We start from the raw sequence: 16,401 nt of genomic DNA on the forward strand, positions 1-16,401 counted from the left end.
CGTCTAGCAGTCCAACTGGAATAGGAAGTCACATGAGACAGCGCTGCACTCACTTATCACAGTTTCTTCAATGTCGCCCTCTGAAGACAACCTGGATCCATGGTGCTGATAGAAGCTGTGTGAGAAGTGACCGAGGTGCTGATACTCTGCTTCCATAGCTGACAGCTGTACAGTCTTACTTTGAAAGGAGAAGTCATCAATAGGGCAGTGATGAAGGCACCATGCGACAGCTTCCATCACCGACTTCAAACAATGATTTCACTCACATTGCTTCCATCACTGTCCCCTGATTACGTATAGTTTCACAGTAAGAAGCTGGGGGGGCCAGAGTGAGAAACAGTGCTGTCGCCTAGGTCACTTCTCCCCAAACCTATCTCCAATTGTAGATTTCAGCTATAATTTATGCCAATTTCTACAGTAAATTAATACCTGGTATCGTACACATTCATGGAGGTACAATTCTGTTCCCATAAATGTGCAGCATTTCCCACGTCCTTAGCCTGACGGGACCCAACACCTGGTCGGGCTGCCCATTGTCTCCACGTATAATACACATGCACTTCAGCTATCGCTTTCCATTAAGGCTTCTCTTTGTTGTGCGGCCAGTCACAGAATACATTTCGGTCATGGTGTTGGGTACGTGGTGCAGAGAATGAGATTATTTTACCTGTAATATGGGGTTTAGCCAACAACGAGATCCAGACAATTAAGGAATTAGGGGCAAGTCAACGTTTCCAAACCATAATTACCGCCAGCGACCTTCAAAGAGAGTAAGGCAGCCTGGCCCGGTGATATGGAGGTTACAGGAACGGTCATATTTCCGATAAATAACCCTTTAAAGTAATTCATTCATTTCCCCACTGACAGATGCAACTGCATGTGCAATAATGCTTCCTTACTGGTATGGTAGATAGAGTAGCGCTCATCCTGAGCCCTACTGTTTCATGAATATAACATCAGAAATACAGAACTGTGGCACTTAAAGGGTTATTCTCAGCTTCAAAAATGGATATTGTCAGATAGAGCTTGTCAATACAAGCAATTTACTGCTTATTAACATTTTCATCATTTTCTGGATTTAACACTTGTTTACAACTCGTTGTCATGGAGACCGACCACCGCTGATCGACAGCATAATATGTGCAATGCCTACAAGCTTTCTTTCTATTGAGGTTGTAAGCATCGTTTTCAAGCTGGCCAAGATCACCGGAGCGCAGAGTTAGGCATACTTAACCAGTTTATCACTCTGGTGGTCTTCGGGGGAACAGGAAGCGCTGACCTCATTTTCAGTCAATACTCAGACTACTGAGGCCCGTGGCTAATGACGCGCCTTACATTCACTTGACTGCTGCAGCCAATCACAGGCCTTTGTGGCTGGATGACTAAAGAACGCAACTTATATATTTTCTGTTCCGCCACCACGGTGGTGAAAATCGGTAAGTATACTTTTTTTTTTTTTTACCCATCCTATGTGATATTTCACACAAAACCCCAAATATGGGTCAGACCAAATGGTTTGCGCCTTTCCAAAATTGTGGATAAACAACTTTGTTTCAAGCGTGTGATGCTTATTCAAACTCATCTGTGGCAAGTAACATGTGTGGGCAATATGAAAATCACATCTGAAACCAGAGAAAAAGCGGAGAAGTTGACTCAATCTTTGAATTAGGTGTCTGTGTGTGCATGGAGAACAAAGAGGAGAAGAGAACATTTTTGTAAAGTACTTAAAAAAAACACTTCTGTTTTCCAAAAACAGAATGAGGCCTATAAAAGAAAAGAACACAGTACCTACAGTCAAATATGGTGGAGGTTCAAAAATATTTTGGGGTCGTTTTGCTGCCTCTGGCACTGGGTGCCTTGACTGTGTGCAAGGCATCATGACATCTGAAGATTACCAATAGATTGAGTCACAATGTAGTGCCCAGTGTCAGAAAGCTGGGTTTCTGCCCTAAGTCATGGGTCTTCCAGCAAGACAATGACCCCAACAAGAAGCACCCAGAAATGGATGGAAACAAAGTGCTGGAGAGTTCTGAACCGAGTCCGGATCTAAATCCCATTGATCACCTGTGGAGAGATCTTAAAATTCCTGTTGGGAGAAGGCGCCTTCACATACGAGACTTGGAGGAGTTTGCAAAAGAAGAGTGGTCCAAAATTCCAGTTGAGAGGTGTGAGAAGCTTTTTGATGGTTTTAGGAAGCGATTGGTTGCAGTTATTTACTCCAAAGGGCGTGCAACCAAATATTAAGTAAAGGGTGTCAACAATTTTGTCCGGCCCATTTTGGCGGTTGTGTGTGAAATTTGTCCATTTTGCCGTTTTTTTTTTTTCATGTTCCAATAAACACAAAGGAAATAAGCATATGTATAACAAAACGTGAGTAATTACAATCACTTTCTGGGAGAAATACTTCATTGTCTGGAACAATTTCAAGCGTGCCAACACTGCATATACATTTACATACATGAGAGAGGCGAACACACGTATATGTGTGCACGCATATAAAACTCACATATAGGCTCATTATACATACATACGGACACATTATACATACACTTGCGATGAGATCTACACACACATACCTACAACACATCATGTATACATACGAGAGGAGACATACGCACACAGATGTATACAGTACATTTATCTACACACACAGCAATAGAGATACAGACAGATTTGTGCATTATACAATTAGACCTCTTAATAGGATTAGGCTCCTTTTTGCCTTTTGTGAGGAGCAGCACAAACCTTCCCAGAAATGGAGCCATGCAGGTGAGATGAGGGGGATTCAGTGGCCACAGGCAGCAAGACCCCCGACATGAGAGCGCAGAGAGAGTGATCAGTAATTAGCGACCCCGGAGGAGGAGGAGGACGGCTTTGATGTTGTGTGTAACGTCTCTCTCAGGCCAAGAGCGGTAATTCAATCCCCCCCGAGAGCTGCGATCCCGGCGACCTACAGGTTTCACTGTGAAATCCTGAGACAAGAACGGGCGCAGAACACACGAGAAGTGTCAGTCAGTCCGGAAAGCACGAATTGTAGGAATTCCAGCCCTGTAGTATTATACCTGCGGATGCTGGATGCCGATACAATGGGGGGTCCCATGGAGCGGCCTTGTCATGGCAGTCACAGGGATTTATCAAATACAGAGAGAAAGGAAGGGAAATTGCAAAAAAATGAGCGTCCATTAACAATATTCAATTAAATTTACAGAATATTTTCCTATAATAAAGGGGGATCGCTCAGCCGGCAACCATCTAATTCCCCAGACACGAGCGATCGCTCAGCCGACAGCCATCTAATTCCCCAGACACGAGCGATCGCTCAGCCGACAGCCATCTAATTCCCCAGACACGAGCGATCGCTCAGCTGACAGCCATCTAATTCCCCCGGACACGAGCGCTCGCTCAGCCAACAGCCATCTAATTCCCCGGACACGAGCGCTCGCTCAGCCGACAGCCATCTAATTCCCCAGACACGAGCGCTCGCTCAGCCGACAGCCATCTAATTCCCCGGACACGAGCGCTCGCTCAGCCGACAGCCATCTAATTCCCCGGACACGAGCGCTCGCTCAGCCAACAGCCATCTAATTCCCCGGACACGAGCGCTCGCTGAGCCAACAGCCATCTAATTCCCCGGACACGAGCGCTCGCTCAGCCGACAGCCATCTAATTCCCCAGACACGAGCGCTCGCTCAGCCAACAGCCATCTAATTCCCCGGACACGAGCGCTCGCTCAGCCAACAGCCATCTAATTCCCCGGACACGAGCGCTCGCTCAGCCAACAGCCATCTAATTCCCCGGACACGAGCGCTCGCTGAGCCGACAGCCATCTAATTCCCCAGACACGAGCGCTCGCTCAGCCGACAGCCATCTAATTCCCCGGACACGAGCGATCGCTCAGCCGACAGCCATCTAATTCCCCAGACACGAGCGCTCGCTCAGCCAACAGCCATCTAATTCCCCGGACACGAGCGATCGCTCAGCCGACAGCCATCTAATTCCCCAGACACGAGCGCTCGCTCAGCCGACAGCCATCTAATTCCCCAGACACGAGCGCTCGCTCAGCCAACAGCCATCTAATTCCCCGGACACGAGCGCTCGCTGAGCCGACAGCCATCTAATTCCCCGGACACGAGCGATCTTTCAGCCAACAGCCATCTAATTCCCCGACCAAGCGCTCGCTGAGCCGACAGCCATCTAATTCCCCGACCAAGCGCTCGCTGAGCCGACAGCCATCTAATTCCCCGGACACGAGCGCTCGCTCAGCCAACAGCCATCTAATTCCCCGGACACGAGCGCTCGCTCAGCCAACAGCCATCTAATTCCCCGGACACGAGCGCTCGCTGAGCCGACAGCCATCTAATTCCCCGGACACGAGCGCTCTTTCAGCCAACAGCCATCTAATTCCCCGACCAAGCGCTCGCTGAGCCGACAGCCATCTAATTCCCCGACCAAGCGCTCGCTGAGCCGACAGCCATCTAATTCCCCGGACACGAGCGCTCGCTCAGCCAACAGCCATCTAATTCCCCGGACACGAGCGCTCGCTGAGCCGACAGCCATCTAATTCCCCGGACACGAGCGCTCTTTCAGCCAACAGCCATCTAATTCCCCGACCAAGCGCTCGCTGAGCCGACAGCCATCTAATTCCCCGACCAAGCGCTCGCTGAGCCGACAGCCATCTAATTCCCCGGACACGAGCGATCGCTCAGCCGACAGCCATCTAATTCCCCGGACACGAGCGATCGCTCAGCCGGCAGCCATCTAATTCCCCAGACACGAGCGCTCGTTCAGCCGACAGCTATCTAATTCCCCAGACACGAGCGCTCGCTGAGCCAACAGCCATCTAATTCCCCGGACACGAGCGCTCGCTCAGCCGACAGCCATCTAATTCCCCGGACACGAGCGATCGCTCAGCCGGCAGCCATCTAATTCCCCGGACACGAGCGATCGCTCAGCCGGCAGCCATCTAATTCCCCAGACACGAGCGCTCGTTCAGCCGACAGCTATCTAATTCCCCTGATTGGCTCTAGGGCAGTCGGGTTTCAGCAGGTAATTTTGGGGCCAAATTTTGTATAAACCCCATTAACATGTTCACGCTTGATAAAAAGGGGGTTTCTTTTTATTCCTGCACCTCACTTTGGGATAGGAATACCATGAGGTCACACCACTGCTATGGCCTTTGTTATGCCCCTTTTGCTTCTGTAACCAATTGGCACCCCATAAGTACAGTACATCACGAGGTGCCAATGGTCAGAAAAAAGGAGCCCTGTGTGTAAGGGGTTAAACTACTGGGATGAGAGGTTACTCACCTGATGGGAGACCCGCAGCGGCCTGGTGGGGGTTTGGGGAGTCAAATCACCACTGATCCGTTACTGGGGGCTTATGCTATGCCATCATTATACAGACAGCCGTAGTTGCAGCCCACCGATCTGCACGGTAATGGCCGGGGCGAGGCCGTAATATGTGCTGCGCTCATTATACCCGCCAGCTTACCACTCCAATGCCCTCAAAGGCAAAGATGGCCGTCCCAAAAAAGAGCGGATACGTTCTCCAGCTGGCGACGTAGGAAAGGTGCGACGGATCCGGTATGTCCTAAAAGCCAGAAAAAAGGCATTTTGTTAATACACCAAACAGACTCATAAAACACCAAACACTTTCCCAGGGGCCAGAAGCATAAAAGGAAGCGGCTCGTCCTTACCGCCACTCACCCAGGTGGAAATGCAGAAAACTCTGGATTTTACACAAAGCCAATAATTATTTTTTATAATTCATGTAGGAAGGGAGTGGAGCGACCGTGGGGTTATGTTACTATCCAGGAATGTTCTGTACCTCCAAGAACAGTAATAATCGCTGCCATGCCAAACCCACAGCAGAATGCTTTTGCTATTTACTTCTTATTAGAGTGTTTAGCCGTTCGAGATAAACACTAATGTTTCATTTTACCGCCTGTTGCCTAGGTGACCGACCACTGCTGCAGCGGTTTGCCAAGCATGCTTCTTTCCTATTGGAGCATGTAAGCCGTGCTCTAAAGCTGGCCGGGGTCGCTGGAGCGCGCCGTTACCTCCCAATCCAGGCCAGCATGAGTGTAGTGTTTACAATCTAGACAGCAGCAGCGGCGGTCGGTCTCCTAGGTAACAAGTAGCAAACAAAATAAAGATGTAAATATCTCAAGAACGGATGCAAATTTTAAGAGAAGGTAAATTAGAAAAGTGCTTGTTTTTACAAACACTATCCATCCGTGAAAACATTTTAAAGAAGTTGTCCACTACTTTAAAAGTTAAAAAAGACTAATATATATATATATATATATATATATATATATATATATATATATATATATATCCCACTCACCCGTCCAATAAACTGGTAGATCATGACCACACTCCCCAGCATGGCCACATTGGCGAGGAGCGAGAAGCCAGACAGGTAGCGCAGGTTCCGGATAAACACCAGGAGGATGAGGAACGGTAGGAAGGAAAGGATGTAGAGCCGGGAATCCATGCCGTCTCTCAGCACTACAGTCTCGTTGGAGCTGCAGTCGTTGGTTGTGCCATTGGCGGCGTCTACTACCTTCAGGGAGACAAAATGGGAGTGGTAAGTGTAACAGATCCAGGACAGAAAACAGCCATTGCTAAAAAAAAAAAAAATATTAGAAGATGCACTGCCCATTTCTATACCAAAATTCTTTTGGCAGGAATTAAAGGACCTAATTTTTCAGACGGAAATAGAGGCCTGTTTTACTGGGTGTTCCCACTAAGTTCGTGGCGGTGGAAAACTAGATAACACAGCTTATCGGTGTATTAAAAAAAAAAAGATCCTACCCTTAAATACTACCTGACAAATATTGTGAAAAAAAAAAAATTACATTTCTGCATTGAAGCTTGTAGTAAGCACTGGTGTCCACCAGGTAGCGCCTGGAACACAGATAATGGATCCCAGCGCCATCTGGTGGACACCTGTGCTTACTACAAGCTTCAATGCACAAAGATTGAAAAAAAAAGAATAATAAAGTCATAAATGATTGCACTGATACCTGCTTTATGTTATCGGCCAGGAACACAAAGTACACACAGCAAAATCCCAGCTGAGTGAGGATGAGGAAAAAACCGACAGTCCTCCTACCAAACAAAGACATCAGGAATAAAATTAGAAATACGTTTTTGCCATTTTACACATTGTACATCGTCCTTGCCTTTACATCAGTAAACAGTATCCTGCCGTCTTAAATTAGGAGACCTTGGTGAAACCCATTCATTGTTTTAAAAGGATTTTCCAGGATTGAATGCTGTAACCTGTGAGATACGTTCCTGATCGCTGGGGGTCCGAAAGCTCTGGGATAGATGCGGACTCTGGAGAGTGAACGTTCACGCCTCGGCTCTACTCCTGATCTGTGGGAGTAATGTAGATGGCCGAGCAGAGCGCTGCTACCTCCGACAATCCCACGGATAGTCCAATTATAATGGAAGGTGTGGGGGCTGAGCATTCGCACCTCAGCTCAATTCAGAGATAGGACTACCAAGGAAAAGTGAGTATTTAACCAGGGGCCCATTATACTGCACGGAGGACCATGTGGGGCCCATTATACTGCACGCAGGACCATGTGGGGGCCCATTATACTGCATGAAGGACCGTGTAGGGTTTATTATAGTTCGTAACCCTGTGGACCATGTGTGGCCCATTATACTGCACGGAGGACCATGTGTGGCCCATTATACTGCACGGAGGACCATGTGTGGCCCATTATACTGCACGGAGGACCATGTGGGGCCCATTATACTGCACGGAGGACCATGTGGGGCCCATTATACTGCACGGAGGACCATGTGTGGCCCATTATACTGCACGGAGGACCATGTGTGGCCCATTATACTGCACGGAGGACCATGTGGGGGCCCATTATACTGCAGGGAGGACCATGTGGGGCCCATTATACTGCACGGAGGACCATGTGTGGCCCATTATACTGCACGCAGGACCATGTGTGGCCCATTATACTGCACGGAGGACCATGTGTGGCCCATTATACTGCAGGGAGGACCATGTGTGGCCCATTATACTGCACGGAGGACCATGTGGGGGCCCATTATACTGCAGGGAGGACCATGTGGGGCCCATTATACTGCAGGGAGGACCATGTGGGGCCCATTATACTGCACGGAGGACCATGTGTGGCCCATTATACTGCACGGAGGACCATGTGTGGCCCATTATACTGCACGGAGGACCATGTGGGGCCCATTATACTGCACGGAGGACCATGTGTGGCCCATTATACTGCACGGAGGACCATGTGGGGCCCATTATACTGCACGGAGGACCATGTGTGGCCCATTATACTGCACGGAGGACCATGTGTGGCCCATTATACTGCAGGGAGGACCATGTGGGGCCCATTATACTGCACGGAGGACCATGTGGGGCCCATTATACTGCACGGAGGACCATGTGGGGCCCATTATACTGCACGGAGGACCATGTGGGGCCCATTATACTGCACGGAGGACCATGTGTGGCCCATTATACTGCACGGAGGACCATGTGGGGCCCATTATACTGAACGGAGGACCATGTGGGGCCCATTATACTGCACGGAGGACCAAGTGGAGCCCATTATACAGAATGGAGGAGTGTGTAGGGTTTATTATAATATTTCTTAACCCTTTTGTGTAATAAAACTGTTTTAAGGGCAGACACATTAACCCCTTTCTGACATCGCGGATATTAAAAAAAAATGGAAACCCATAAGAATAATAAATAAATAATAGCTCTTTGAATGTTAGGATGAAAAAAAAAAAAAAAAAAAAAGTAGACAAATTATGAATAAGAACTGGTGTGGTTGCTTGTAATTGAGGCTTATCACATGATTCCCTGCAATCAGAACCCTCATCCTATACCTTCCCCACACGGCGTGTGTTCTCAGCCACTGACTCGGAGAGGACTCCATGCCTAACATCACCGCATCGCCGTAATCCACAAACGGCCTCTGGTTCCTTGGGGGGTAAAGAAAATGGGATCAGAGCAGAAATTCCCCCAAATTACACAGCGGCAGGCTACCACTAGGGGGAGCCGTAATAGGGACATCTATGGCACAGCAAGAATGGGGCAATTCCAGGGGAGACATTTTCGCCTCCTCACAGGTCATAGAACTTACCCCGTGGCGCCCTCAGTCCTTACCTCTGACAGATGTGATTGGCACATTTTACAAGGAGGTCCATACAATGAACAGCAATGATTCCCATCACAACAAGACTCAGGGGACCCAACTGCAAGAAAAAAGGGGGGAAAAAAAAAAAATAATGAAAATATAATAATACATTATACAGATATAACGCCTTACTGAATCCTGGGACCCGCACAGATCTCAGAGAGATCCGTACATTGTCTGGGGGGGGCTTGGAGACAGAATCCAGCCCCTGGCCATCTCCGGCCATCCCATAGAGCGCTGTGCAGACACGACCTTCGCTCCTTTCAGAATGGATTCTTGGGAATCGCTGACAGTCCCACCAGTCAGACACCAGTGATAAGGAAGTTATTTCTTAAACATCGGCTGGCTTCTCATTTCAGTAGCTAAACTAGACCAAAGCTTAGGCAGAAGAGGGGGCTGGCTTGGCTAGTCAGCCAGCCCCCTTCACACACAGCAATAGTGACATATTGGATATAGATGAGCACAGGACTGATGGTAGCTAACGAGAAAAACACCATTATAAATAGCCAAAGCATATTAAATTGTGTATATTGATGTTAAGAACATCCGAAGATATTTTTTTTTTAGGTGCAAAACCCCCTAAAAATTACAAGATGCTCCGTGCTCCTTTATACGATGAGCATGTCCTGTGCTAGAAGGAAACAGAGCTGAACCACAAGTTTTATGATAAAGCCCTTCTTTCTTCTATGTGATCGTTGTCTTTTTTTTTTTGGTCAATGAAACAAAGCTGCAATACCAGAGACGGCCACTACGAAACGTAAGGCGCTGTGCCGGGTGACCCAAGAAGAGACCCCAACGCTCCAGTCTCTGCAGCCAGCCGGTCAGTGGGGATGATGAATGATGATGGATGAATGAATGAATGAATGAATGAATGAATGAATGAATGATGAATGAATGATGAACGATGATGAACGATGATGAACGATGATGAACGATGATGAACGATGATGAACGATGATGAACGATGATGCGTTTTCTTTGTGCAGTTTACTATGGAACAGGCTTTGGTTAGATGTCGCGACCACCTTATAAATGAGAGCGACGACACCTGAAAACTGGACGAAACAGGCAAAGTGGCGGCTCCTTACTTCTCAAAAAGACTAGATCTATATGAGCAATTGATATATCTGCGCCACTACATCACATTAGCTGTATAGTGGACTACCCCTTTAAAAAAGGTGACCACCAAGGTCCCCCTATGGGGACTTTTTTTTTTTTTTTTTTACCTAAATGCAGGCAGTTGTGGCTACAAATACATTCCTGCACCGTTTGCATGCTATATCCTCTGGGTTGCACCATCTATTGCTGCAGAATGAGTTAACTGAAAATCCACCAGCGAGCTCAGCAGACTGGCTGCCTTCTTCTAGGCTCCTCTCAGCAGATTTATGACCGCAGCTGGAAGGAAGTCAGTAAAAGAAAAAAATGCTAAATTTGTAGTTAAACCCAACTGTGCAGCCCCAAATCCATACATGTCAATAATGATGACCAAAGGTGGACAATTCCTCTAAGTGCGGCTTCCAGCTAGGTCAGGCCTGATGCATAACGCTGGCTCCAGCTCTGTGCCATTATCTTATGGCTCGGCCACCGCTGCAGAAAGAACATTTTTTTTTTGATCTTTTTGATAATGAAAGAGTCATCTGTCATCAAAGCCGAGTGACGCACAAACAACCAGAAAGCTTTCTGCCTCTGCAGTCATCCGGATAACTAAGCGCAGCGCGGCCGGGAACACGAGCCGCATCCTGTGATGTGTGCGCTGCGGAGAGGAAACACACAAAGCAAAGGGAGACGATCTCATAGCAGCAATATCAGCTCTGTCTGCTGGATTGTTTACGGCCAGCTATTGCTCTCTGTTATCGGCCATTTTAGGGTGCGGACAGGCTGGCTGTAATGTTCTCTGATGGAATTGAAGTGGAAATTAAAGGGGCTGTGCAGAATATAGATGGAGAACAGATAAAATCGGCCGTGCACAGACTGGCTGGCGGCTCTCCATGCATTTCTCGGCAGTTGTCACACTTAATGGTGGGGAGAGCCGCCAGCCAGTCCGTGCATTGTGTTCCGATATACACGGCCTTTTCTACTGAGTGGGGTTTGTACTGAGCACTGTATAAAGACCATGAAATGGGCATCGGAGGGTGTGACCCTTACCAACCCCCTTAAGGGCTTCATTGGGGTCACTAACTCATGGCCCTCTCCTGGTCTTTAGAAGTTGGGAGGTCACTGTGACTGTATGCGGTGACCACAGAAAAGAACTTTTATTTTTGGGGAGTAGAAAGGGGGCAATTCAGACTTTCTGCGATTTCTTTGTACATCCCCGGGGTTCTTTAAGAGCGGTTTGTATTTTTCATACCACGATCCCGGCGTTTTTCACGGCCAGCGGCAGTCCGAGGAGTCCGGTCCCAATGTTCCCTTTTAGTAAATGGATCAAAGTCTGGAACCATCTGTAGGAAAACCGAAGAGAAGGATGCGGATCACAATGTATTCAGTAGGCACAATTTAACATTCACGTGTACGGGGGAAGATTTATTATATTGGGCTTTACAGTGTTAATATTCGATGCTCAGTCTTGCACTTTTTGAGGCAGCAGTTTGTGCTCCAGAGCAGCCATTCCCTGCTCCAGCAGTGGACAGATAATTGCAGGCCGGAGATTGTCTGCGGAGGTCACATGTGAGGAGGCAGCGTCAACGGACGAGTTATCAGGATGGTGCCAGCTTATCCTGAAAACTGGACAACCCCTTTAAGGGCGGTATAACATAGGTACTGGCTCTTGTAGTTTTCTGCATCTATAGGGATGTAATACCGCCGGCGTGACCTCATCTGGATTAGGAAGTTCATTCTGGGCATCGGTTCATAGAAAGGGCACAATAATCGTTTCAAGAAGGACTTAGATGCTTTTTAAAGGATAAATACTTATGTAAATGTACAAGGAGTATCAGCGCTCCTTGTGGAGTAATATGCCAAGAGGAGCATTGCATGGCCTAAAAGTCTCCTTACAGGGAGAAACATTACCACTGAGACCCCAGTCGGAGGCCTCTCATACAGCCAAACCAGATCTCACACTTTGCACTGAGGAGAGGCAACCACCCCGAAACACGTGTCTGCAAATAGAGATTCTGGTTTGACTTTTGTCACATGGCACGGCTTGTTAAAGGGTCGACTATTACAATTGCCACTTCCTATAGGCGGCACTAGATTTCCAGTCCTCCTTTTTGAAGATAATTTGCATATGCAAATGTATCCAGGAGAGAATCTTGCTCTTTCGGGCAGCCTGGGTCATGCATTATAGATGTACCTAAACCCCATTGCCCTTTTTCAATCCCTCAGTTGAACTTGACAGACGGGTCTTCCGTCAGCCGCACTAGCCATGTCATTATTGTGTCACTTGTCAGTGTATTCTCCATTCATTTCTATGGGAAGGAAACAAAAATCACAATAAGTAGTTAACCGTCCTGCTGTGAACTTACGTGGTGCTGCTACTGCCATGTTCTCCGAGCCTCTCGTACTGGTTGGGTCGCGGTACGAAACGGTTGATGATCCCAGGGGAAGACTCCTCGCTGGGACTCACCTCTGTGGAGCTGTAGTCATTGTACGTGTCACTTGTCAGTCTGGTGGTCGCCATGATTCCTAGACCAACAGAAGGGTAAAGAAAAGGTCAGCACATCGACTTAAAGGGAATCCGTCAGCATGATCAGCCATACGGATTGGTTTCAGTTGCAGATAGACCTAGGAAAACTCTTTGGAACATTAAGATTGAAGGAATGGTTTAGTGACAAGGTTCCAACCACCAAAGAAAGGACCGGTTGACTTTAATTTATCTTTGGATGCCCTTAAAAATAAAAGCAAGTTTGTTCCCCCTTCATACACAACAACTATAGAGGAGTTTATAACATCAGTCACCCGTGATATAGAAGTGCTGAGAAGTGAGGATAGTAGACAACACAGATCTCCTAATCTCTCCACGGCTGAAACCAAAGCATTATCTGAACTTGTTCATGATGGCGACATAGTAATTAAACCCGCTGATAAGGATGGGGCTGTCCTCATCATGTACAAGGAAATGTATCCAACAAAGATAAGAAAACAAGGTCTATTGGACTATTTACTAGTGGAGAACCCAAGAACTCTGGTTACACAAGTCTTTAAAAAATCCTCCAGGAAGACACAGTGTCAGGGATGGGTTCAGTCTTTAGTAAAATTGGTGTGTTTTTTTTTGTTTTTGTTTAAATAAAATCTTAAATCCAATAGCCAAACAAGCTATTTCCTATATACAGGACACCACAGATTTCTTGAATAAGTTGCAGGATGTAGATTTGGGAGGAAGTTATACTGGCCTCCTTCGATGTTACCTCACTGTACACGTCAACTGATCATAACAGAGGGATAAAAACAGTGGAGAAGAAACTAACAACAAAAGACATATGTAGGAAAGGTCAACAATTTGTTATTGACCTTCTATACATATTTTTGAAGTTGAATTTTCTTTTATCTGCGGATGATTTTTATTTGCAGTCGCGAGGGACCGCCATGGGTACGAACATGGTGCCCTCGCACACAAATATCATGAGTGCCCAGAAGAGGACTTTGTGTATCACGCCACCAAATTTACACTGGTTCTATCAGTGGAACAATTACAATTCTCAGATGTGATGGTAAAGGAAAATGCTGGAACATTAAAAACAATGTTGCTCACTGATCAAACAGATAGGAATGATATATAATGGTGATGATGATGTATAATAGCCAGCATCCTATTAAAACAAATCAAATCAATACCATTCAGCCAATACGTGAGAGTACGAAGGATTGTTAGTGAAAAGGAACGTTCTGATCACACTAATAAATACATTTGAAATGAGATTACCCGAAAAACTACTGGAAATGCAAAAAAAAAAAAAAAGCATTAAAACCAACAAGATTGTCACCATAGAAAAAAAACAAGGACAAAAGGTCAGTAGGGTAGCGTGGCAATGGTGACAACATTCACGGAAAAAAGTGGAAACATAGCCAGTATAATAACAAAACATTGGAAGATGTTAAATACTTATTTACCTAGTATCTTAGAATTCCAAAAACCACCTCTCTTTTCCTACAGAAGGAACAGAAATAGTGGGGATCGCCTGGTTAATTCAATTCTTAAACCTACCCATACTTATCTATCAGGGACATCAAGTAGGGGTTGTTATCCATTTCGTTCATGTGTGAACTGTTCACAGATGCTACAGGGTCCCACGTCCATCCACCCCACAACAAATGTAAGATATAAATAGAGCATTACCTTACATGTAATTCGGAATAGGTTGTCTATATTTTGCAGTGTCCATGTTCCTTATGGTATGTCGGTGAGACTAATGGGACCTTAAGACCAGAACAGATCGTCACCGATAAACCATGAAGGAGAAGAGGTTGGACCTTCCGGTGTCTAAATTCTTTGTAGAGATGTGGCAAACTCAAATTTAGAATCCTAGACACTGTCCCTGTACAAAGAAAGGAAGGTAATAGAATCCGTCTTCTGAAAAGAAGGGAACTTGAATGGATCTATAGGCTCAAAACACTAAAGCTGGCAGATCTAAAATGTGGATTTCAGATTAAATTCAGTCATGTAGAGTACAAAAAAAAAAGATTGAGTGCCCATATAGACGGCTTAGAAAGGTTGAGAGTACGGACAGATTCCCTTTAAAGAGGTTGGCTCATTTTAGTAAGTAGACTGTACCGCATGATTGGTCCAGCATTGGACGTTGCACAATAGTCATATGACTGCTGTATTCCAAAATCAAGAAAACCAGAGTTAAAACTGATTTTTTTAAAAACCCTTTAAGAAAAGGAGTTCTATACCTTTAAGATAACAAAAGAAGCCTTCCACTCCCTAAAAGGATAACTAAAAGTTTAACAGATACTGTATGAACGTAAAAAAAAAAAAAAATTGTTGCCGATAATAAGACGCCACATCACTATGGGCTGGTAAAGAGGCCGTCCAAAACCTAATAACTCAGAGCCGGCAAAACGTTATTCAAGGGAAATCAGACAAATGGCTGAGAACCTACACCACCAGCGTGCCCGGCTATGGCTGAGAACCTACACCGCCAGCGTGCCCGGCTATGGCCGAGAACCTACACCGCCAGCGTGCCCGGCTATGGCCGAGTACCTACACCGCCAGCGTGTCCAGCTATGGCCAAGAACCTACACCGCCAGCGTGCCCGGCTATGGCCGAGAACCTACACCGCCAGCGTGCCCGGCTATGACCGACAACATACACCGCCAGAATGCCCGGCTATGGCTGAGAACCTACACCACCAGCGTGTCCGGCTATGGCCGAGAACCTATACCGCCAGCGTGTCCGGCTATGGCCGAGAACCTACACCGCCAGCGTGCCCGGCTATGGCCGAGAACCTACACCGCCAGAATGCCCGGCTATGGCCGAGAACCTATACCGCCAGCGTGTCCGGCTATGGCCGAGAACCTATACCGCCAGCGTGTCCGGCTATGGCCGAGAACCTACACCGCCAGCGTGTCCGGCTATGGCCGAGAACCTACACCACCAGCGTGTCCGGCTATGGCCGAGAACCTATACCGCCAGCGTGTCCGGCTATGGCCGAGAACCTACACCGCCAGCGTGTCCGGCTATGGCCGAGAACCTACACCACCAGCGTGTCCGGCTATGGCCGAGAACCTATACCGCCAGCGTGTCCGGCTATGGCCGAGAACCTACACCGCCAGCGTGCCCGGCTATGGCCGAGAACCTACACCGCCAGAATGCCCGGCTATGGCCGAGAACCTATACCGCCAGCGTGTCCGGCTATGGCCGAGAACCTATACCGCCAGCGTGTCCGGCTATGGCCGAGAACCTACACCGCCAGCGTGTCCGGCTATGGCCGAGAACCTACACCGCCAGCGTGTCCGGCTATGGCCGAGAACCTACAACGCCAGCGTGCCCTGCTATGGCCGAGAACCTACACCGCCAGAATGCCCGGCTATGGCCGAGAACCTACACCACCAGCGTGTCCGGCTATGGCCGAGAACCTATACCGCCAGCGTGTCCGGCTATCAACAGACGACACCTTTAACGAAGTGAAACAGCAAGAGACGGAAGCAAAAGTGGACCCAACAGCGCATTCACCCGATCTTATGCCCAAATTCTACAAATATACAACAGTCGTCTGAAATCAAAATGACTACAAATCCCATCACGCACTACCAGTTATCGG

At 47.3% G+C, this 16,401-nt stretch overlaps 1 protein-coding gene across 1 annotated transcript in view; it reads right to left on the reverse strand.

The window, feature by feature from the left end:
* LOC138675399 (proton-coupled amino acid transporter 1-like) overlaps positions 1-16,401 on the reverse strand; it is a 57,916-nt gene that overhangs the window by 26,709 nt on the left and 14,806 nt on the right. The window contains exons 2-8 of the mRNA XM_069763545.1: positions 12,664-12,823; positions 11,550-11,640; positions 9,172-9,260; positions 8,892-8,987; positions 7,031-7,115; positions 6,349-6,567; positions 5,491-5,589 (exon numbers count right to left, since the gene is read on the reverse strand). Of these exons, the coding sequence (XP_069619646.1) occupies positions 5,491-5,589; positions 6,349-6,567; positions 7,031-7,115; positions 8,892-8,987; positions 9,172-9,260; positions 11,550-11,640; positions 12,664-12,818 (834 nt within the window). The 5' untranslated portion in view covers positions 12,819-12,823. The remainder of the gene's footprint in view (positions 1-5,490; positions 5,590-6,348; positions 6,568-7,030; positions 7,116-8,891; positions 8,988-9,171; positions 9,261-11,549; positions 11,641-12,663; positions 12,824-16,401) is intronic.

Source organism: Ranitomeya imitator, chromosome 4 (assembly GCF_032444005.1).
Source record: "Ranitomeya imitator isolate aRanImi1 chromosome 4, aRanImi1.pri, whole genome shotgun sequence".
In the NCBI taxonomy this organism is placed as follows: Eukaryota; Metazoa; Chordata; class Amphibia; order Anura; family Dendrobatidae; genus Ranitomeya; species Ranitomeya imitator.